Genomic DNA, 24,995 nt, shown 5'->3' with positions numbered 1-24,995 from the left:
AATGAATGACATCAACAATGACAATAATGGCCACACCAACGCTACAACAGCAAGGGCAACAAAAAGGGGGGAAAAATGGCCTCCAGGAGCGATGGATTCATGGTGCAGGCACCGAGCCCAGCAATAACCCTGGAGGCAAAAAGAAAAACAACAAACTTTTGTTCCAGGGCTAGAGGAAAAGCTCGCTGGGCAGGCACACACGCGCCTTGCACACAGCCCGGTGTGGGCGCCGGCACCCCAGGAGCGCACGGCCTCAAAGGCGGTTCTTGGGTTACGGCTGGTATGTCTGTCCCACTGTCTGTCTCTCTGAATGAAAAAGTGAGCCAGCAGTGGTGAGACGGCACATGCGCAAGGCCTCAGATTCCTCAAAAACAAACAAAAAGACCTCTGCTCCTCATGCATTTTAATTCTATTTATCATAAAATCATTTATTTGAGTGGGGGCAGATAGCCTAATGGTTATGCAAAGAGACTCTCATGCCTGAGGCTCCGAAGTCCCAGGTTCAATCCCTTCCACCACCATAAACCAGAGCTGAGCAGTGCTCTGGTAAATAAATAAATCGGAATAATTTACTCCAAATTTCATAGTTTATAATTAGCACCCATATACACATATATGGAAAAATACTTCTCACATTCGGAATCTTACTCTGTGGGGTCAGAATTAAGCAGTAAATAAGAGATTCCAACTGAGTCGGCATACTTTTGACATTTCTGTGTGGTCTCACTCACACTCTAACTGCCCACATTTTCCTTATATGATGACCTACTTTTAGCAGGAAGAACCAGCCTGTGGATACTGAAGTGGAGGGTTGTTCAGAGTCCTGGTCCTAGTCCTGCCACCCAATTAGCTCCTGGACTCCTCAGACCAGACAATCTAGTTCCTTCTAGCTTAAAAGCTCTATGGAACCATCTCTGCAATCATGAAGTCTCTCTGCTAGACCATTAACGGGCCTCACAGCTACCTGGCAGCGGCAATAGAATCAGGATCTCGACGCCCATTGACTTCTTTCTGCAGAGAGCCAGTGAGCATCCACTCTCTGCCAGAACACTGTGCTAAGCACTTAAGAAACTAAGATTAAACAGGTCACACTTGGCTGAAAGAACTTGCTGTTTCAAAGAATAGACTGCTCAGCGAGCAAGTGGCCCCAGCGAGGGTGCTGGGCGCCGATGACGGGGAGCTTCAGGGAAGCTTCCCCAAGGAGATGACCTCTTAAGAGGAGAAGGAAATGGTGACAAAACAGGTGAAAGAGAACGGGATGGGGGATGTGCACGGGAGAGAAGAGCAAGGTAGACATTCTTCCTTGGCACCTGAGAACTCTGCTGAGACCGGAACACTGGGCTATGGAGACAAGCGGAAGTGAAGTCAGTGAGCCTAGCTTTGCAAACGCTGAGCCTGAGGTGCTGGTGCAAGCTTCAGGTACGTTTGTCTAGGAGGCAGCTGCACTTCACAGATATGGCTTAAAGTTGGAGAGCAAACAGCTACTAGCATGAAGAGGACACCAAAGTCACATGGTCAGATGACGGCACTCAAGAGAAGTGGAGAAAAAAGGGAGCTCGGGTGGTCTTCAAGGAATTTATGATGTGGGCACATTCTTTATAATGTCCCTGGCATATGTACTGCAACTATTGTCTTAATGTGAGATAGAATGTCAATGTCCACTTCTTTTCTTAGGACCTGTTATTATGGCATGATAACCTAGACAATTTTTTTCCTTTTCTATGTTAAAGACAGAGGAGGAGAAGGAGAAGAGACATCTAAGGTACTGCTTTTCAAGTCCCCCCCTTCTCACCCCACAGGTGATGACTGGGGGCTTGAACCCAGGTCCTTGTACATGGTAACAGGTGTGCTTTATTGGTGGAGCCACCATCTGGCCCCAGGAAATTTGTTTTGCTTTACTTCTTTAGGAAAGTCTGAGCATGACGGAAAATGCTATAAATAAAATTTTACCTTTTTTTTTTTTTTTTTTAAAGAAAGAGTCACTGGAGAATTATTTCATGGCTTATTGTTAGGTCCCCACTTCCTGGTAAAAAAAAATCCAGGGTATAATAGATGAGAACTTCTACAGGATATAATAGATGAGAACTTCTCTAGTCTAGATAACATAAAACACATAATTCAAGAATCCCAGAGGGTCCCAAACAGAATTAACCCAAACTTAAAGACACCAAAACACACTATATTTAGAATGAAAAGGAATGAATAAGGATAAAGAAAGGATCCTGAAGGCTGCAAGAGAAAAACAGTCACCTACAGAGGAAAACCCTTAAGATTGGCAGCAGACTTCTCCACATAACTACGACAGGCCAGAAAAGAATGGCAAGATATCTATTGAGTGCTCAATGAAAAAGGTTTTCAACCAAGACTACTGTATCCTGCTAGACTGTCATTCAGACTACATGGAGGAATAAAAAGCTTCTCAGACAAGTAACAGTTGACAGAATCAACTATCACTAAGCCTGCTCTGAAAGACATTCTGAAAGCTCTAGTGTAAATAATCAGATCACCATAAACATGCCATATATTAGAATACTCTAAATATATATAACAATGGCATTAAAATATCTTCAAGCTATGCTATCAATAAATGAATTCACTTATTAAAAAGCACAGAGTAGGAAGATGGATCAGAAAACACAACTCAGCCAAATGTTGTATGCAGGAATCCCACCTAACTCAACAAGACAACAGACTCAAAGTGAAAGGATGGAAAACTACCATACAAGCCAATGGACAAGAAAAAAAACAGGGCAGAAATAGCTATGCCTTTATCTGACACAATAAACCTTAAAAGATAGAGATGGACATTACTTAGTGCTCAGAGGATCAATCAATCAACAGGATGTAATGATTATCAACATCTATGCACCCAAGGAGAGGTCATCTAAATACATCAAACATCTAGTGAGAGCTACAGCAATACATTAACAATAACACAGTCATAGTAAGGACTTAAACACCCCACTCTCGAACTTCCGGAGGCGGAGCTACGAGCAGCAGATCACTTTCTCTCCTCTCCTCTCCTCTCCTCTCCTCTCCTCTCCTCTCCTCTCCTCTCCTCTCCTCTCCTCTCCTCTCCTCTCCTCTCCTCTCCTCTCCTCTCCTCTCCCAGATCAACTAGGAATACCAAAGGGGACCACCCGGGACCAAAACAAGACAGGACTAGAATGACCACAGGAAACCAGTAAATCACCGGTGAGTACAAACACATGTGGCTGGTGACAGAGAGGAGATAGGAGCCTAAGGAGAGATTAAGTGACTGCTAACAGTTCAGCAGTTTATCAGTTGAGACACCACCTCCAGTCTGCTCCACCAACAAGGGGAAAGCTTAAGGGAGGAGAGGACTCCCCAGAGACTCACCAAGTGCAACTCTGAGTCTCCATTGCTACTACCCTCAGAATCTGGAGCAGCGACAGGGAGGGACACCAGGGGACAGAGATCTAACCAGGAAACTCAGGAGAAGACCTATACCTTGGTGGCATAGCTGAGGGGCTGTGAAAGTCTCTTTGCATAACCACTGGATTATCTCTGCCACACCCTGATTTATCTCTTGGGCAGGAGTCAGTGATTAAGCTAAGAAGCCTATTGATAGTTTAAAAGCCCTCAGGCTCCCATAGCCTACAGGGAAGAAAAAAAAAAAAGAGGCTTTTAAACCACTGAGCTCCAACTCAGAGATTTAAATACTATTGAAACAACTGTTAACTTCTGCCACTGTGAACCCTTTAATTAACTTACTTAGACACAAGTCAATCCAGGCAATAGTGATCAATAAATTGAAAAGTACTGATAAAGGGAACTCATAACATAATATATAAAATGGTTAAAATAACAAGAAGAAATAATGGGGAATCGAACCAGGACAAGAGTCCAGCTAAAAGTCCTCCAGAGGGTGAAGCACAAAATAACAAGTTCAACATCCAAACATTAGCTAAGGAAATAATAACAGGAGTGAGTAAAGAATTTGAAAAAATTATAATCAGAAATACAGGAACAACAAATGAGAATATGAAAGAAAATACTAATTATCTCATGGTTATTAGAGAGCTAAAAGCTGAAATCGCTGAGCTAAGAAGGCAACTAGCTGAACAAGCTAAAACAGTATCAGAGCAGGGCAACAAAATAGATGAACTCCAGAAAACAGTAGAGGGCAGAGAGAATAGAATCTATGAGGCTGAAGACAGAATTAGCAAGATTGAGGATGAATCAGAGACAACTAAAAAAGAAGTAAGAGATCTCAAAAAGAGATTAAGAGATGCTGAAAACAACAGGGATACAGATTGGAAGAGAAGAAGTCAAACTCTCCTTATTTGCAGATGACATGATAGTATACATGGAAAAACCTAAGGAATCCAGCAAGAAGCTTTTGGAAATCATCAGGCAATACAGTAAGGTGTCAGGCTATAGAATTGACATTCAAAAGTCAGTGGCATTCCTCTATGCAAACACTAAGTTAGAAGAAATTGAAATCCAGAAATCAATTCCTTTTACTATAGCAACAAAAACAATAAAATATCTAGGAGTAAACCTAACCAAAGAAGTGAAAGACTTGTATACTGAAAATTATGAGTCACTACTCAAAGAAATTGAAAAAGACACAAAGAAGTGGAAAGATATTCCATGTTCATGGGTTGGAAGAATTAACATCATCAAAATGAATATATTACCCAGAGCCATCTATAAATTTAATGCTATCCCCATCAAGATCCCAAGCACATTTTTTAGGAGAATAGAAAAAAATGCTACAAATGTTTATCTGGAACCAGAAAAGACCTAGAATTGTCAAAACAATCTTGAGAAAAAAGAACAGAACTAGAGGCATCACACTCCCAGATCTCAAACTATATTATAGGGCCACTGTCATCATCAAAACTGCTTGGTACTGGAACATGAATAGACACACTGACCAGTGGAATAGAATTGAGAGCCCAGAAATGAGGCCCCACACCTATGGACATCTAATCTTTGACAAAGGGGCCCAGACTATTACATGGGGAAAGCAGAGTCTCTTCAACAAATGGTGTTGGAAACAATGGGTTGAAACATGCAGAAGAATGAAACTGAATCACTGTATTTCACCAAATACAAAAGTAAATTCCAAGTGGATCAAGGACTTGGATGTTAGACCACAAACTATCAAATACTTAGAGGAAAATATTGGCAGAACTCTTTTCCACATAAATTTTAAAGACATTTTCAATGAAACGAATCCAATTACAAAGAAGACTAAGGCAAGTATAAACCTATGGGACTACATCGTATTAAAAAGCTTCTTCACAGCAAAAGAAACCACTACCCAAACCAAGAGACCCCTCACAGAATGGGAGAAGATCTTTACATGCCATACATCAGACAAGAGTTTAATAACCAACATATATAAAGAGCTTGCCAGACTCAACATCAAGACAACAAATAACCCCATCCAAAAGTGGGAGGAGGAATTGGACAGAATATTCACCACAGAAGAGATCCAAAAGGCCGAGAAACACATGAAAAAATGCTCCAAGTCTCTGATTGTCAGAGAAATGCCAATCAAGACAACAATGAGATACCACTTCACTCCTGTGAGAATGTCATACATCAGAAAAGGTAACAGCAGCAAATGCTGGAGAGGGTGTGGGGTCAAAGGAATCCTCCTACACTGCTGGTGGGAATGCAAATTGGTGCACCCTCTGTGGAGAACAGTCTGGAGAACTCTCAGAAGGCTAGAAATGGACCTACCCTATGATCCTGCAATTTCTCTCCTGGGGATATATCCTAAGGAACCCAACACATCCATCCAAAAAGATCTCTGTCCACATATGTTCTTAGCAGCACAATTTGTAATAGCCAAAACCTGGAAGCAACCCAGGTGTCCAACAACAGATGAGTGGCTGAGAAAGTCGTGGTATATATACACAATGGAATACTACTCAGCTGTAAAAAATGGTGACTTCCCCGTTTTCAGCCGATCTTGGATGGACCTTGAAAAAAATCATGTTGAGTGAACTAAGTCAGAAACAGAAGGATGAATATGGGATGATCTCACTCTCAGGCAGAAGTTGAAAAACAAGATTAGAAAAGAAAACACAAGTAGAACCTGAAATGGAATTGGCGTATTGCACCAAAGTAAAAGACTCTGGGGTGGGTGGGTGGGGAGAATACAGGTCCATGAAGGATGATAAATGACATAGTGGGGGTTGTATTGTGAAATGGGAAACTGGGGAATGCTATGCATGTACAAACTATTGTATTTACTGTTGAATGTAAAACATTAATTCCCCAATAAAGAAATAAATAAAAAAAACACAAAACAAACACCCCACTCTCTCAACCTGAAAGACCAACGAGGCAGAAAATCAATAATGAAACAAGGGAGACAGATAAACTAGAACTAGTGGACACTTTCAGAGTGAAAATTATTTCACTGTTCTCAGCCCATCTTGGATGGAGTTTGAAGAAATCATGTTAAGTGAAGTAAGTGAGAAACAGAAGGATGAATATGGGATGATCTCATTCTCAGGTAGAAATTGAAAAACAAGATGAGAAGAGAAAACTCTAAGCACGACTTGGACTGCAGTTAGTGTACTGCACCAAAGTAAAAGACTCGGGGTGGTGGGGAGGGGTGGGGAGTTTAGGTCCTGGAACAGGATAGCAGGGGACCTATCGGGGGTTGTATTGTTGTGTGGAAAAACAAGAAATATTATGCATGTACAAACTATTATATTTACTGTCAACTGTAAAACATCAATCCCCCAATAAAGAAATACAAATAAAGAGAAAAAAAAAAAAAGAAATTAGTACTTCTTTAGGCTAGAATATAGTGGGGGAAAAAATCCTCTAAATTGATTTGCATATAGAAATTACAGGACAAATGGAAACTGGCTCATTGAGAAGGTGCTTCTGTGGACAGTCTTATAAATATGGACTTATCACCTTTTCTTGCTCACACAGAGTGTCAGTGAAATAAACCAGCCAAAAATGACTCCACTGTCTTTAGGACAAAGGAAGCCATGCAGCATAATTTTGATTAACACGTCTTCCAGAATTCTGATGCTCCCCAACTCAAACCTGTGTAGATACTTAATTTAACAGTCACAGAGATTTAGTAGTTGCTGCCACCGGAATGAAAAGTCTGAACTGATCTGGCTGTCAAAAATGGTAATCACATTGCCCTGTCAAAAATCTCTATAGAGCTTAACACTTTATTCAAGCCACACAGCAGTCTTCTCATTAAAATTCAATTTAGAGGAATTCTTTTTTGGTTGCTCCCAACTTAAGAGGAATTTTAAATTTTACCTTTTTTCTTTCATATACAAAAAGCAAGTGACTTATTTAAAAAAATTTCAGGCATTTGTTATCAATTCTATAGAAATGTTTAATTAAACACTAGATTAGTCACATGTATCTTGTTGCCATTATCCACTAGGTTTGCAAAGTGATAGAAGAAAAAACAAACCCCCAAAGATATTATCACCTAGAACAAAAATAAATAAATATAAGGAGAGGAGAGACAGTGCAAACTGAAACATTAAAATAAAAGACCTTTGAAAGTCAGAAAGCTGGGCGGGGGTAGACAGATAGCATAATGGAGTGGAGACACCAAGGAGATACCTAATAAAGATGAATGACTTACACATAAACAATTTAAAACAAAATCTCGAAGTCAGGGGTGTGACGGGGTGGTCAGTACATACAGTGCTGGTACCGGTGGAGTGGTACTCGGTTCTTCCTCTTCTAAAACATGTAAATGAATAAATCTTTTTTTTTTTTTTTTTAAGTTTAAGGGGTCCCCAACATAACCAAATAACTAACAGTTTTTGAGTCGATGTACTTATTAATAAGACAATGCCTTAAGTGGACTTTCACTAGATACTTATAGGAAGCCACAGGAGAAAGCTGAGGAAAAGAACAGGATTTGTCTCACATGTAAGATGTTTGTTCACAGATTTGAGAATCAGGTAGGGTCTTGTGGATCCTTTAATGTGAAGCGTCATTTAGTTATTTGTATTTATATGGGAGGGAGAACACAGCACTGCTAAGCTCTGGCATATGGTGGTGCTGGGGATTGAATACGAGTCCTAGGCTCCATAGTCTGAGATATTTTCCCAGACTTTTCTCTTTTGAAAAGATGTCTATCTATCTACATATCTATCTAAGAAAGATCTACTCAGTCATCTTAGCTATCAACAAGAGACAAGTCCCAAACTACTCAACATTTAGTGACAAGAATGGAGTCTTGAGACTGGAAGCTGACTCTCTTGTCAGCGTCTTTCTTATTCAGCAGACACCCTCGTGCCAGTGAGCTGAACGGTGTATCAGGAGAGACCTGGGCCCGTCCATAGGATTGGGAAAAGCAACCTGCGGTCACAATGCTTGTACCTGATCCTGGGTACTGGAAGACGTTCTGTTGCAACTGAGGATTGATGCCAGTGCTGAACTGTCCTCCCATGTTCCCTGACATGCCTCGGTTCACCATGCTGTTGCGGTTGGCCAAGGTGGCCTCAGGATTTGCTGCCAGTTGCGAAAACGGGCTGGTAGAAGCAGGCGGGGTTCCTGGATTTGTACCGTAGTTGGGCGGGTAGGGGAACTGCTGCGGAGCACCCTGAGGAAGCCGGGGGCTCCCCATCTGCACGGGCAGTCCCAGTCCCGACGAGGGGGGGAGGCTGTTCCCGAAGCTTTGCTGCCTCATGAGCGCGGCTCTCTGCTGCTGGATTAGCTGCCGCTGCCGGTGCTGCTGACTGTACAACTCCCGCTGCCGCTGTGCCAGCATCTGGGCATTCAGGGGCGGCTGCAAAGGAGGGAGAAAATCCTCACTTACTGGAAGTATGACCACTGCCCACCTAGCTTAGAAAGGCAAGAAAGTACAGAGCACTTATGAGGATTCAGTGGAAACTAAAGCAGAAAAAAACCCAAAAACCTCTTAAGTAATAATCGCAGGGAGAAGATGCATTGAGTACACTTTGTACATTAAAGGTAGGCGAGAAGCACTAAACCAATGTGTTCATTAACGCTAGTTGAAGGCAAAATCCCAAATAAAAGTCACAGAGCCACAAGAAAGTAGATATTGATTAATGTTGTAACACAGGCCACTAAAACAGTTAAGAGAAACTCAAAAACCATAAAGAAAATTTGCCTGGTGACTTTTTAGCTTTCATCATTTTATTAGAAGTATTTATATTTCAAATATAGAGAGCTTATGTTCACACGTACCCATAAACTACTGCAAAATATATACCTGAAAGCAGAAGTACACTAGAGTTTGCAGTGAGTACCTCCCTAACACTTCCTCTCCACTATTCCAAGCTTGGGATCCATGATTGCTCAACAAATTGTTTGGCTTCGTATGTTAACTCTCTTTTCAATCACCAGGTTCCAGATGCCACCAGGATGCTGGCCAGACTTCCCTGGATTGAAGACCCCACAAATGTGTCCTGGAGCTCAGCTTCCCCAGAGACACACCTTACTAGGGAAAGAGAGAGGCAGACTGGGAGTATGGACCGACCAGTCAACGCCCATGTTCAGCGGGGAAGCAATTACAGAAGCCAGACCTTCTACCTTCTGCAACCCTCAACGACCCTGGGTCCATGCTCCCAGAGGGCTAGAGAATGGGAAAGCTATCATGGGAGGGAGTGGGTTATGGAGATTGGGTGGTGGGAATTGTGTGGAGTTGTACCCCTCCTACCTTATGTTTTTGTTCATTAATCCTTTCTTAAATAAAAAATTTTAAAAGAAAAGAAGTATTTATATTTCCTGAAAACCAGCCCACTGTTGCATTATTTTAATAGCTGAGTATTTGAGGATAACAAGCAAATCCAAAACCAGTTAATGAGTCATGAAAATCACAATCATTATCTTAGAATAGCAATGTGCTTCTATCTTACCTGATATTAGGATGACTGTTCTTTTTCACTTTAAAAAAACTTAATGTGTTTATACCAGGAAGAACTCAGCTTCCTCCTTTTCGCTCACTGAGACGGTTTATTCCACTTTATACAAGTGAGTAACGTGAATACAGGGGTAATTTTAATTTTTCACATTAAACTTTTCCAAGTCATCTATAATGAATATGCACTATTTTTTAATAATGTGAACAGAGAACAACCTGTAAATAGCATTTAAGAAAAAGGGAGACTCAGAAATCCAAAGTCTGATGTCAAGCAAATCGCCATTTAAAAGAAAACAATTTATTGGAAATTAAGTAACAGAGGTGAGTGCAAACCACTCTATTACATTACTGCTGCGGCACAGGGCCGCTTGGGGAATCAGAGTGCACGCGTGTATTTAAACTGCTCTGATGTTAGGGATGGGGGAAGAAGGGGTCAGACTGGGTTGAATTCACGTTTTGGTCTAACTTGCAAAATAATATGGCGTACTGATAAAGCCTGGTGCAGAAAATGTCAGTTTCGAGTGAGGGTCTTAAAATTACATTTTCTGGGAGTCAGGTGGAAGCACAAGGACTGGCCTAAGAGTCCCGGTTCGAGTCCCTTGGCCTAAGAGTCCCGGTTCGAGTCCCTTCACAGGCGGTGAAGCAGGTCTGCAGGTGTCTATCTTTCTCTCTCCCTCTCTGTCTTCCCCTCCTCTCTCCATTTCTCTCTGTCCTATCCAACGACGACGCATCATCAACAACAATAATTACAACAACAATAAAATTTAAAAAAAACAAGGGCAACAAAAGGGAAAGTGAATATAAAAAAAATTAAAGAAAAACAAACACGTACTCGTTTGTTAAAAAGAATTACATTTTCTATCTAGACATAGAAAAAGACTGCAACATAGGATTTCCTGATAGAAATGACCTTTATGTAAATGCCAAAAGTGGGGATCTTAGTTCTTTATAAGCTAAGTGCCTGTGCACGAGCCAAGCCTGAGGGTTATGCTGCAGAGACTCCACGGACCCAGGAAGATGCCCACGACTGCTGCTTACCGGAAGCTGCTGTCAGCATTCATCCCTGCAGTTAGTCTTGGCTTTCTGTATTTGCCTCAGATCCGTCTAGGCCCAGTTTACAGAGATGAAGAGCTTTGTTTGAATCCTCTCTCAAATCCCTCATCTCCCAAATTTTTAATGTCAACTTGGCTAAGAGAATATAAAAAGTGGCTTAAGCAAAAATATTTTAAAAATATTTATTCTGTTTTGTTACCCTTGTTTTCTTTTAAGCTTTTAAAAATATTTATTTTCCCCTTTGTTGTCCTTGCTGTTTTACTGTTGTTGTTACTGATGTCATTGTTGGATATGACACAGAGAAATGAAGAGACAAGAGGGGAAGACAGAGAGGGGGAAAGAAAGACACCTACAGACCTGCTTCACCGCTTGTGAAGCGACTCCCCTACAGGTGTGGGGAGCTGGGGGCTCGAACCGGGATCCTTAGGCTGATCCTTATGCTTTGTGCCACCTGCGCTTAACCCACTGCGGTACCGCCCAACTCCCTTAAGCAAAAATATTGAAGTATGTGTGGAAGTTAAGTAGAGCATGAGTACCGAGTAACACTTAGAAGACTACCTAGCTATTTTATTGATAAAGTTTCAACATACTGCTGGGTTTAAATATAAGGATCTTTAAAATAAATTAAAAAACCGGGAGTCGGGCTGTAGTGCAGCGGGTTAAGCGCAGGTGGCGCAAAGCACAAGGACCGGCATAAGGATCCCGGTTCGAACCCCGGCTCCCCACCTGCAGGGGTCGCTTCACAGGCGGTGAAGCAGGTCTGCAGGTGTCTGTTTTTCTCTCCTCCTATCTGTCTTCCCCTCCTCTCTCCATTTCTCTCTGTCCTATCCAACAACGACAACAACAATAATAACTACAACAATAAAACAAGGGCAACAAAAGGGAATAAATAAATAAAATAAATTAAAAAATAAATAAATAAATAAAATAAATTAAAAAACCAAGCCAGGAGACAACATAATAGTCGTGCGAAAGAAACGTCAGGTCTGAGGGGACAGGGCAGTGGTGTACTGCGCCTTGCTTAGTGAACACTTAACCAAGCATAAGTTCTTGGCTTTTTTAAAAAAAAAATTTATTTATTACCTTTTGTTGCCCTTGTTGTTTTACTGTTGTAGTTATTATTGTTGTCTTTGTTGCTGGATAGGACAGAGAGAAATGGAGAGAGGAGGGGAAGACAGAGAAGGGGAGAGAAAGACAGACACCTGCAGACCTGCTTCACCGCCTGTGAAGCGACTCCCCTGCAGGTAGGGAGCCGGGGGCTCGAACCGGGATCCTTTTGCTGGTCCTTGTACTTTGCGCCACATGCACTTAACCCACTGTGCTCCCGCCAACTCCCAAGTTCTTGGCTTTAAGTCACCTGTCCCCACCTGCAGAAGGGAAGCTTCATCAACAGTGAAACAGTCCCTTATCTATCTGTCTGTCTTTCTCCTGCTTCTCTCTCAGTTTCTCTGGCTCTATCCAAAAAAACAAAACAAAACAGATTTCATGTCTCAGGTTCAATCCCCAGAACCATTATAAACCAGAGTTGATTAGTGCTCTGGTCTCTTTCTGTATTTCTCATTAAAACAACAAGAACAACAACAACAACAATGATAATAATGCATTAGGGGCCAGGTGGTGGTGCATTCAGCTGAGCGCACATGCTAGTGTAAGGACCCAGGTTCAAGCCTGAGTGGTGAAGCAAGTCTGATGGTATCTCTCTTTCTCCCTCCCTATCTCCCCCTTCCACTTCAATATCTCTTGTGTCTTCAGTCACTAAACGAATAAATAAATGAAATGAAATTTTAAAAAATCAAGTATTAAAAAAGTAAGTGGAAAGGAGAGAATACTGCTGCTCTGACTGGGCAGAGGATGCAGGTGGTTAAAAGGCTGCAGCGGGGAGAGTAGGCTTTGGTCAGGCCTCAGGTACCGTTCGGTCTCTGCCTGAGGCTCCTTACTGCTGGTGACTATTCAGTGTAGCAGTAAGCGTTTTCTTCTTAACCATCCAGTTTCTAATAGCAATGACAACAATAACAGTAAAACAAAGAGCCCTCTACCTTAGATCAAATGACAGTAAGTGGTATCACAAGTAGATTATAAATTCATTCAAGAAGAAATCTACACTATGGAAATCACTAAGGGATTGGTGTGCCAATCACCTCAGAGATGTTCCAGTCGGCGCTTTAAAGAGTGTGGCTTGGGTTAGAGAGGGCTGAGGACCTAGGAGCTTCTTACTTTACCTGAGGGGTCATTTGCTGCTGCGTGCCTGATCTCATACTGAGGCCAACAGGAGTGGTCGCTGCAAACTGGTTCAGAATGGCTTGTCGATTCTGGTGTATCAACTAGAGAAAAATAGAAACAGATATCACATAACTTTTTCCTCCATTTTCTGGGGGTGCAGGGAGTAATGGCTTACAGTATCACTGTTGGCACACAGGAGCTGTCATATTGGGTTGGGGAGATAGCATAATGGTTATGCAAAAGATCTTCATATATGAGGCTCTCTGGTCCCAAGTTCTATTCCTAGCACCATCATAAACTAGAGCTGAGCATCGCTGTGATCTTTCTGTATCTCTCTCATTAAAATAAAATAAATAGGGGTGCAGGCGGTAGCACAGCAGGATATGTGCACATGGCATGAAGCGCAAGGACCAGCTGAAGGATCCCAGTTCAAGCCCTTGGCTCCCCACCTGCAAGGGGGTCACCTCACAACCAGTGAAGCAGGTCTGCAGGTGTCTGTCTTTTTCTCCCCGTCTTCCCCTCCTCTCTCCATTTCTCTCTGTCCTATCCAACCACAATGATATCAATAACAACAATAATAACCACAACAACAATGAAAAAAAAACACCATTAGTACTTATCTATTTCAGATGCATGCAGTAATGGGAGAGAAAACAGCAGCCTAGGCTTTAAACTATTGTGAATAAAAAGTTAAGTAAGTAAGTATCCCACAAGGGCACATTCTTTGAAGGTCTGGAAGATAGATGGAAAGGTTGAGGTATTTGCCTTTGAAGGGTCCCTATCTGATAAGTACACATTTGGGGAAAAGCCAATGGAATTTCATTAGTTGAAGAGAATTATGTAATAAACAAATGGTCTGAGAAAATGGACAATTTATTTAGCTGGAAGAAGTAATTACTTTAGACCCACACTTCCCAAATTGGTGTTCTAAAGAACACTGTTCTGCAGGATATTAATAGATGCCAGGAAAACAGCACGTTCTGCTGTATTCAGTATTGGGAATGACGGGTTAGACAAGGTGAAACAGACTTCTCTACTGCAGCGATTCTGTGAGCCTGTAACTGGCAAAAGCACATTGTGGATTATCAAGAAGTGAGTAGCATATGCAATTTTAAACTTCTTCCCCTTAACATACAGCTTGGTGTGTGTGTGTGTGTGTGTGTAAATGTGTGTATGTGTGTGTGTGTGTCTTCCCCCCATACCCCATGGACAGTCTTCTACAAACACAGCTTTCTACAGAAGGCACTGTCCATGTCAGTGGTGTGTGTGTGTGTGTGTGTGTGTGTGTGTGTGTGTGTGTGTGTCTTCCCCCGACATCCCATGGACAGTCTTCTACAAACACAGCTTTCTACAGAAGTAAGGCACTGTCCATGTCAGTGGTGTGTGTGTGTATGTGTGTGCGTGTGTGTGTGTGTGTCTTTCCCCCATATCCCATGGACAGTCTTCTACAAACACAGCTTTCTACAGAAGTAAGGCACTGTCCATGTCAGTGGTGTGTGTATGTGTGTGCGTGTGCGTCTTTCCCCCATATCCCATGGACAGTCTTCTACAAACACAGCTTTCTACAGAAGTAAGGCACTGTCCATGTCAGTCAGGACTCCAGGTCACAGGCAGACTTCAACTCTGCCACACAGCAAAACCGTCATCTTCAGAAAGGATATCTTTGTAAAAAACTATCTGTAACTTAAGACCATTTCTTGTTCAATAGTTTGATATGAATAAACTGTCCAGAGAGACAAGAGTAAAAGTAATAAAAATCTACTTTGTGACTGTCATTTTATAAATTACTTATATGTTGATAGGATACTGATGCAGCGATATATTTCACATAGTTGGGTGTGGAGACAGCACAGCAGTTCACACAACGTAGTATCGTGCCTGAGCCTCAGTGGTCCCAGCACCACTGTAAGTCAGAACTAAGCAGTGCTCTGGTAAAAATTATATTTATATATTAATTAATATATCATTTTAATAAATATTATATATACATATATACCAACTCACATAAGTAACTTTATAGTTTACATCTTTATGTATTTGCTATAAATTAATAAACTACATAAATGGTTTATAAAATAATTCAAATATCTAACATTGAATTTCTCATCTCTGAGTAGCTCAACCCCCCCCCACACACCATTCAGGTTACTATGGGGTGGGGGCTGGTGGTCAATGCCTACAAGAGTTCACTGTTCTCTCTCTCTCTTATAGCTAGAGGGTGGAAGACAGAGAACAACAGAGAGAGGGGGAGAGAGGAGAGAAATCCCAGCACTGTGAAGCTTCCCTGTGCAGGAGGGGCTCAAATTTTGGGTTTCCGCGCACGCTAAGTGCATCCACTACTGAGTGAGCTGTCTCTGGTCCCGAGTAGTCCAACTCTTTTTTTTTTTTTTTTTTTTTAAACCAGAGCACTGCTCAGCTCTGGCTTATGGTGGTGCAGGGGATTGGACATGAGACTTTGGCCTCAGGCATGAGAGTATGTTTGCATAACCATTATGCTATCTACCCCTGCCCTGAGTAGTCCAACCCTTAACTCTGGTTTTGCTCACTTTCTGACTCGCATCAAATCAGAAAACAAACGGACATGGGAGGAGAGCTCAGCAGGATGTAAGGATTAAAAGAGCAACTTTTAGGGATTATGAAATGTAAACCCCGTCAATTTGATCTGATCTGGGGCCCATATTCAGCATAGGAGCCTATGTGACCTCTGCATCCCTGTAGATCTGAGCTCACATTCTGTGATCATGAGTAGGGACATTCCAAGCTGCAATTTCAGGACCCATCTTCCTCAGGTGTAGCATACAGTATGTTGTCCAGCCTCCCTTTGGAGGATGGAACATTTTCTACCTTGTTGACCCAAATTGAGGGCAAGGTCCTATAGGGGCCCATAATGGGGGTTCCTGATAGAGATGACCAGTAACAATGGAGAGAGGGATTTATTTGAGGTCTAGGCCCATCATGTCTGTGTGGGAATCTCAGGACTCCCCGACTAGGGCCCCAGCTGATGGGGTGGCCTGATAGTGACTAAAGAGTCGTCATTAATGTATGCTAGTCTCTTGCCCTTATTCAGCTTTTGCAGTCCTTGCTTTGATAAGGTCAGCTTTGGAGTGAGTGAGAGAACAATAATAGGAAGTAGGTGAGGGGGGTATCTAAGTCTAATTAGATACTATTTCATTAGGAACTTTATACTGACTCACTGCAGACTATTGTGGACTTTTGCTTTCAAGTATATATTTTGCCTGAATTTATGGATATTTATACCCTTTCCCATATTAGGGAGCTACTCTCTTCCCTGACGCAACTTTCTGTCCCTTTTCCAGCCATGACATCATCTCCCCAGACAATGACTTGGATCCACCTGCATATCAGATTTTAGGCTCAGGGGAAAAACAAAAACCCAAAAAAACAAAAAAAAACCTAGTATAGCCACAGGCCCTTTGGAATTAAAATCTGCCTGCTAGCTATCTACAAAATGGAGGAACCCCCCCAACTCTTCATCTGCACTATTCCAGACTTTAAGTTCACGATCAACAATTTGTTTGGCTTTGTATGTTAACTCTCTTTTCAGCCACCAGGCTCCAGATGCTAGCATGATGCCGACCAGACTTCCCTGGACAGACAACCCCACCAATGTGTCCTGGAGCTCCGATTCCCCAGAGCCCCACCCTACTAGGGAAAGAGAGAGGCAGGCTGGGAGTATGGATTGACCTGTCAATGCCCATGTTCATCAGGGAAGCAATTACAAAAGCCAGACCTTCCACCTTCTGCATCCCAAATTGACCTTGGGTCTGTACTCCCAGAGGGTTAAAGAATAGGAAAGCTATCAGGGGAAGGGATGGGATACGGAGTTCTGTTGGTGGGAATTGTGTGGAGTTGTGTCCCTCTTATCCTATGGTTTTGTCAATGTTTCCTTTTTATAGATAAATAAATAGAAAAAAAAATTGATAGTTTTGTACAGTACAAATTGAAGAGGCAAGGTACTGTTCATTAATGTAAAGAAATTACAAATGATTAATGTAACTTTAATATACACTTTCATAAATTTAGCATTGCTTATATATCAAAATTTTCACAAATAATTCTTTTACTGATATGCAGATATTTTGGATTATTTATTTTTTTTTAAAGATGCTATTGTGGTTGAATTGTATTATATAAATTAGATGGATTGAGAGACACACAATATTGAGTGTTCATGTCCACAAATAGGATATACGTTCTCTTTTATAAATTCTTCTGGATTAAAGACGCTCAGTAATCCAATAAAAAAAAATCAAATGAATGTAAGCTTCCAAATTTATATAACTCTTAAATGACGGACCATAAACCTAAGTCTAAATAAAACATTAATTTTATGAAAACATCGAAGAAGCACTTTGTATATTCATGACAGTTTGAAAGTGATTGTAAGATGAGTGATTCTCATCCTCTGGCAATTCTATTGAGCTGCAGAGACCAAGTGGAAAGTGTGCAATGCACCAGTGATGTCCTTGCACACTGAGATGCCTCCAGAAGCACAACAGAAACAGCCACCTTGGCCGAGAAGGAGATGAAGGCAGGGCCAGGAGTGTATGCACCGGTACTCAGCTTTTAAAAAATCTTATTTATTGGATAGAGACAGCCAGAAATTGAGAGGGAAGTGGATGACAGGATGGGAGAGAGGCAGAGAGAGACACCTGCAGCCCTGCTTTACCACTCACAAAGCTTTCCCCTTGCAGGTGGGGGCCGGGGGCTTGAACCCAGGTCCTTGAGCACTGTAACGTGTTTGCTCAACCAGGTGTGCCACCACCCAGCCCTCAGGTATACATTTTTGTTTGTTTGTTTGTTTGTTTAAAAAAGGAGAGAACCAGAGCACTGCCATGTGATGGTGGGAATTGAACTCAGGACCTCATGCTTGCCAAGTCCAATGTCTTTTCTGCTGTGTCAAGGAAATAAGTTCTGCGCAGCCCACACTGACTGCAAGTTCTCAAAGTTGACTGACTTTTATTCTCTGTATTTCTCATAGTATGCAACAGTGTCTCCCTACTCATGCTTCTGAACAAAATAGCTATCAGGGAACTATGAAGCAATTTGTATGCTAATACTGGACAAGTTATAGTAAGTTGTTGTCAGCAAATTCTCAGATCTTATTACTATATGCTTTTTTGCTACTCTCCTCATCTCTTAACTCCCAAGACCTTGATTCCTCTCCAGTGCCATAAAACTTATTTCATTTCTTTGTAATCTGACCATCCAATTTTCCTACCTCTACTTTCTATTTTCTCCCTTTCTTCTTCCGTTAAGTGAAATGGAAGCATATTTTATATAAAATAAATATATTTATTAAATATAATTCTATAATAGCTCGTATCTATTAAGGGCTACTACATGCCAAGCATTGTACTGGGAATTTCATCTCATCTGACTTAGTCCATACAGCCACATGCAGATACATACATACAGATACGGAATAAAAGGTTTTTAATTTTTTAAATTTTTTAAATTTTTATTTATTTATTTATTTATTTATTTATTTTTTCCTCCAGGGTTATTGCTGGGCTCGGTGCCTGCACCATGAATCCACCGCTCCTGGAGGCCATTTTTCCCCCTTTTTGTTTCCCTAGTTGTTGCAGCCTCGTTGCGGTTATTATTGCCATTGTTGACGTTGCTTTGTTGTTGGATAGGACAGAGAGAAATGGAGAGAGGAGGGGAAGACAGAGAGAGAGGGGGAGAGAAAGATAGACACCTGCAGACCTGCTTCACTGCCTGTGAAGCGACTCCCCTGCAGGTGGGGAGCCGGGGGCTCGAACCGGGATCCTCTGGTCCCTACGCTTTGCGCCACGTGCGCTTAACCCACTGCGCCACCACCCGACCCCCGGAATAAAAGGTTTTAAAAGGTGGTAAATAATTTTATTGTCAGGGGGCCAGGCAGTGGTGCACCTGATTAAGCGCTCACATAATGGGAGTCGGGCAGTAGCACAGTGGGTTAAGTGCACATGGCACAAAGCGCAAGGAGTGGCATAAGGATCCCCGTTCGAGCCCCCAGTTCCCCACCTGCATGGGAGTCGCTTCACAGGCAGTGAAGCAGGTCTGCAGGTGTCTATCTTTCTCTCCCCCTCTCTGTCTTCACCTCCTCTCTCCATTTCTCTCTGTCCTATCTAACAACAACGACATCAGTAACAACAATAATAACTACAGCAACAATAAAAAGATAACAAGGGCAACACAAGGGAAAATAAATAAATAAATAAAATTACAAAAAAATCTTAAAAAAAAATCCAAATCTATAAACACACATGGTTTGAAAAATTCGAAGTATTAATAAGCAACAATCTACAACCCTGACCCACTTCCCCAGAAAGAAATACTTTGAACCATTTGCTTTTTTGGCTCTTGATTATCTGTGTCTTCTGCTTCTACAGTTTCAAACCTTTATGTCACTACAATGTCATGAGTGAGATCTAACTCTTCCATAAGTCCCAGAGGCCCCAAACTATCTTTCCTCCCATTCCCTAGTGTAGTAACACCACTAGGCTTCAGTCACTCCCAACTTCAAACCAGATAAATAAACCCCTCTTTCTGTGCCAACAATCACAAACAGTATCTCTTGATGTTTTGCTTTATGAATTAATGTTTCTGTTTACCAACTTAATAGTTGTATGATGTTGGCCCTAAATATGTTTTTAATCTCAAAAACTAAAGCTAAATTCTCTCGGAAGCACTTTGTCATGAACCAGCTGTCTTCAGCTGAGTCTCCTACTCTTCTCCTGCTTAACCAAAGCTATTTTTGTCTTTGATGAAGGTCTTGGGAGTTAGTAGAACCATTAGGTTGTCTTATTACACCTGGAGTGAACACATACCTTTAAGAAAGCATCATTTGCAGAATAAAGAGAGCTCACCTGCTGCTGTCCCTGTAATCGCTGTTGAAGTTGAAGTCGCAGTTGGTTGGGGGCAGCTGGAGGTCTGTTTAGAGTCTGCCTGGGCTGCATGCCCATGCCAGGTGGAAAAGCACCTCGGGGAGGTGTTACTTGAACAGGCACAGTCCCCATGGAAGGTTTTTGCCTGGCCATGCCTTGGAAGGGGCTCGAGAGGTTGGCAGTAGGCGACGGAGAAGAGTAAGGCTGGGAATAAAGATTGGGTCTTTCGTCTATCATCAAAGGTGGTGTAGCTTGCTGTGGTGGAAACCTCTCTGATAAGACGTCTAATCCACCTCCCTGTAGAGAGGAAACCAGAAAATTTTCCACGTAAACTCCTGCTGATAAAGGATATATCACAACTGTGCTTTTGAGAGCATCGAAGTTGTACAAAGTTTCAACATAGCATGTTCGTGTTGAATTCATGACGTATCCTGCAAAAGGTTGCTATGGGAGTCGAGCGGTAGCGCAGTGGGTTAAGCGCACGTGGTGCAAAGCCCAAGGACCGGCTGAAGGATCCCGGTTCCAGCCCCGGGCTCCCCACCTGCAGGGGAGTCGCTTCACAGGCGGTGAAGCAGGTCTGCAGGTGTCTCTCTTTCTCTCCCCCTGTCTTCCCCTCCTCTCTCCATTTCTCTCTGTCCTATCCAACAATGACATTAATAATAACTACAACAATAAAACAACAAGGGCAACAAAAGGGAATAAATAAATAAATATTTAAAAAGTATAATTGAAAAAAGAAAATTCATGCTTGAAATTAAATAAGGTTAACTGAAATTATTTATTATTATTATTATTTTGCCTCCAGGGTCATCACTGGGGTTTGCTGCCTGCCCTATGAATCCACTGCTCCTGGTGGCCATTTTTTTCCCTTTTATTGGATGAGACAGTGAGAAATTGAGAGGAGGGGGAGGTAGGGAGGGAGAGAGTCACCTGCAGACCTGCAGGTGGGGAGCTGGGGGCTTGAACCTGGATCCTTGCACATGTCCTTGCGCTTTGTACTATGTGCGCTTAACTGGGTGCGTCACTGCCTAGTCCCTTAACTGAAATTATTTTAAAACTCAGAAGAGAGGAGAAAATAATTAAAGGTCCTAGATCAATGAAAACAAACTAAAAGCTGTGAGAAGAATTTCTTTCAAAACCTAAGAATCAACAAACTACACATTTGATAGGTTACCTACCACGAGGAGATTCCTACATAAGGAACCAATCAGGCATTTTTCTGTTTCAAATGCAGAAAGTGTGACTTATCTAATTGGAAAAAAATAAATAAATAAACCCTCATAGCTGACCTAACAGAATGTCACAGAGCTGTAAGCTTTTGCACTTTTGGCCAACACTCATGAATACAATTTAAATTGTCATCTGATTTGTATAATAAAAGAGTTTTTCATGAAATACAACTTCCACTTCTGTGGGCAATGCATTCTAGTATGCACCATCATCTGAAGACTTCTAACCTGGAAGTTGGAATGTTATGGGGTGTGTAGGTGAAAGACGACCAGGAGGGGCCGGGCGTCTGAGTGCGCACACTAGGATCTGGGTCGGAACCCCTCTAGCCTGCTCTCCACCTGCACAAATGGTGATACAGGTGTCTCTCTTTGTCTCTCCCTCCCCTCTCAATTTCTGTCTGTCCTCCTCCTTCCAGTACTACTACTGATAATAACAACGGTAATAATAATAATGCTGAAAATATGGTGCCAGGTGCAGTGGATGGTAGTGCCCAGCCCCAGCAATAAAACTCTGAGATATATATATATATATATATACACACTAGCAGGAATGAAGCATAAATTAAGTCTTATAATGAGAAGTGATGACACAAATCTGGGTTCTCTTCTAGTGGAAGCTTCTGAGAGTCTCTTCTGAGACTTCCTGATTCCAATCATTATGCCTTTCTTTTTTCACTTACACATACAGATAAATTTCACAAAGACAAATCATAAAACTGAAAACCAGCAGGAATAACTGAAAACTCTTGCTTGAAAATCATGGCCCAGTTTCTTTGGGTTGCAGCACTTAAATTCTGCCAGTTTAATAAATACCTGAACAAGTTTGTCGATTCCCAGAGCTCTGTCCAGCTCAGCTAGCTCGGTCTCATCTTTGCCACTGAGGAAGGACACCAGCTGTTCAAGAAGAGCCTTTTCATCATTCCTTCCTTCTACTGTCGTCGGTGGACAGAGAAGCTCATCTAATTGTGAACTAATACACTGGCTGTAGGGTCAAGAAAGAAAGGGTTAAGATACAAGAATTTAGTAATGCGAACAGATGTGTATCTAGTTCTAGAAAGTTCTCTGATGAAGTATTTTATATCTTTTTTTAATTTTTAAAATTATTTTTATTGATTGGATAGAGACAGCCAGAAAGTGAGAGGAAGGGGGGAGATAGAGAGAGGGGAGAGACAGAGATATCTGCAGCCCTGCTTCATCAACTCGTGAAGCTTTCCCCATGCAGGTGGGGACCAGGGGCTTGATCCCAGGTCCTTGTACATTGTAACATGTGCGCTCAAGCAGATTCCCCACTACCCAGCCCCGAAGTATTTTATATTTTACAGAATATAAAGTATACTGCTCACTCTTCTGGCTTATTCTGAGTTACAGCTGTCACTGTATTATTTGTCCATGGGATCTGATCAGCTGTTCCTGGTTGTCCAAACTGGTTATCAATTGCTTCTAATTCCAGCTCAGGCAATCCTGATTAAAGAAGAAAGTTAAGAAGTCAGTGTCACCATGGATGATAAAATCCAATTTTCACAAGTCACATATTACACAGCAGTGAGACTTTCCTATAAAATAATAGGTCAAGGATACAAAAGCCATTTGTTCAGAAACAAACTACCTAGAAATATAGCCAAAGAAAATAAGAAGATTAGAAGATCTCCGAGTCAATGGAAATCTGATGTTAAAAAGTTACACAGGGGGCTGGGAGATAGCACAACAGTTCTGCAAAAAGACTTTCATGCCTGAGGCATCAAAGAGCCCAGGTTCAATCTCCAGCACCACCATGAGCCAGAGCTGAACAGGGCTCTGGTAAGAAGAAGAAGAAGAAAAAAAAAAAGGAGAAGGAGAAGGAGAATGAGAAGGAGAAGGAGAAGGAGAAGGAAAAGGAGGAAGAAGAAAGAAGGAAGAAGAAGAAGAAGGAGAAGAAGAAGAAGAAGAAGAAGAAGAAGAAGAAGAAGAAGAAAATTTACATATGAATTAATGTTACTAAACGTAAAGCACTCAGAATTCCATCAGAAATGATTTATTTAAAGATAATAACAACAATTTTCATCCACTGTCTTTTCAATGTTCAGCACACTATAATACGCTGTAAGTAGAGACAGCATTGTTAGATCAAAGCTGTAAACAAAAGGTATGTTCTATAAGAGGCAGAAACAGAAATGGCACTAATGTGCAAAGATCAGTAGTTCATCTGAGACTATAATGATATAATAATTATATAGTGATTGAGGTTTATAGACATAACTCAATAGAAAAAAAGACATTGAATTCTGCTCCTATATGAAAGAAAACAGTATATGCAAGCATTTAAGAAAGCTCTTGTGTGGGAATTTTTTTTTTGAAATCTTTTATTATTCCTATTCAACTTAGACCGTGGAAAAATTATCAATAACTTCCAGAAATTTAGGGGCTGGTTTATGGTATAAATGTTTACAATGTGCTACTAAGTGAGAAAGGAAAAAAAAAAAAGCAAAATTTAAGGCATTATATTCAGGATGATTCTAAATTTATAAATGCTCTAAAATATATACTACAAGAAAATCCAGGCAGGCAATATATCCTTAGTACATTTTAGGGAGTGAGGTTAAAGGCCACTTTTTTTAATTTTAGGATTCTTAGTGATCATTTGTATTTTTTAAAAAATTTTATTCATTTCATGAGAAAGAGGAGGAGAAGGAGGAGAGATGCCAGAAAAATACTCTGGGGAGTCGGGTGGTAGCACAGCGGGTTAAGCGCACATGGTGCAAAGTGCAAGGACTGGGGTAGGGATCCTGGTTCCCCACCTGCAGGGGAGTCACTTCACAGGCAAGTGAAGCAGGTCTGCAGGTGTCTTTCTCTCCCCCTCTGTCTTCTCTCAGTCCTATCCAACAACAATGACATCAATAACAACAACAATAAAACAAGGGCAACAAAAAGGAAGTAAAAAGAAAAAAAAGTAGAAAAACACTCAGGCACATGTGGTACTGGAAACTGAGTTTGGGAACTCATGCTTAGAAGCCCAAATAGAAGCCCAAAGTTCTACCATTACTCTACCTCCTGGGCCAGCTGTATGTAATTTTAAAAATGAGCCTATACTCCTCATTGATCATCATCATGGGCTGAACTGGATCCCTCCCAAGCCCCTTCCCCATTCCCAAGTAGAAGTTCTACCAGATTTGTATTGAAGGTGGGACCAAAGGTGACAAGTGGGGCCATCAGGGTGTGAGGTAATTAAATGATAGAGTTCATGGAAGCAGAGAAAAGCAGGCCAGAGAGTGTGACAAAGAGAATGAGGCCACAGTAGCCACTGTAAATCAGTAAGATTTGCAGAGAAAACCAAACCTGCTAATCCCTTCACCCTGGATTTCTAACTTCAAGAAAACTAGAGGCTTGGCAAAATTTATTTGAGAAAAGAAATTCTATTCCTTATGCCACTTAGTTCAGCTTGTGGCATTCTATTATGGGAACTCCAGTAAACTAATAAAATTATTTCTTTGGTGTGGTGCAGGAAGATGATCCCCCAGGCCTTGTGATAACACTGAGCTGCCTCTTGACCCAATTTTTAATTCACATACATGTGTGTGTATGAATGGGGTGGGTGGAGGGTAGAATGGGAAGGAGGAGACATCAAAGCATTGCTCTACCATCCATGGAGGTCTCTGGGTGAGCTCCCCCCCCCCACTCAGCCCCCAAATACAGAGTCAGAGAGAAGGGGAAAGAAAAGAAATCCCTAGTACCAGAACTTCCCTCAGAGTGTGTGTGTGT

At 41.6% G+C, this 24,995-nt stretch overlaps 1 protein-coding gene across 4 annotated transcripts in view; it reads right to left on the bottom strand.

The window, feature by feature from the left end:
• NCOA1 (nuclear receptor coactivator 1) overlaps positions 1–24,995 on the bottom strand; it is a 278,206-nt gene that overhangs the window by 27,947 nt on the left and 225,264 nt on the right. For all 4 annotated transcript variants that reach the window (XM_060186650.1, XM_060186651.1, XM_060186653.1 and 1 more), the window contains exons 14-18: positions 22,604–22,721; positions 22,074–22,242; positions 20,014–20,328; positions 13,138–13,239; positions 8,359–8,767 (exon numbers count right to left, since the gene is read on the bottom strand). In XM_060186650.1, coding sequence (XP_060042633.1) covers positions 8,359–8,767; positions 13,138–13,239; positions 20,014–20,328; positions 22,074–22,242; positions 22,604–22,721 — 1,113 coding nt within the window. The remainder of the gene's footprint in view (positions 1–8,358; positions 8,768–13,137; positions 13,240–20,013; positions 20,329–22,073; positions 22,243–22,603; positions 22,722–24,995) is intronic.

This window comes from Erinaceus europaeus, chromosome 3, assembly GCF_950295315.1.
Source record: "Erinaceus europaeus chromosome 3, mEriEur2.1, whole genome shotgun sequence".
Taxonomy (NCBI): Eukaryota; Metazoa; Chordata; class Mammalia; order Eulipotyphla; family Erinaceidae; genus Erinaceus; species Erinaceus europaeus.
Note: the sequence above shows the minus strand (reverse complement) of the source record. Positions and strands in the feature narration are given on the sequence as shown.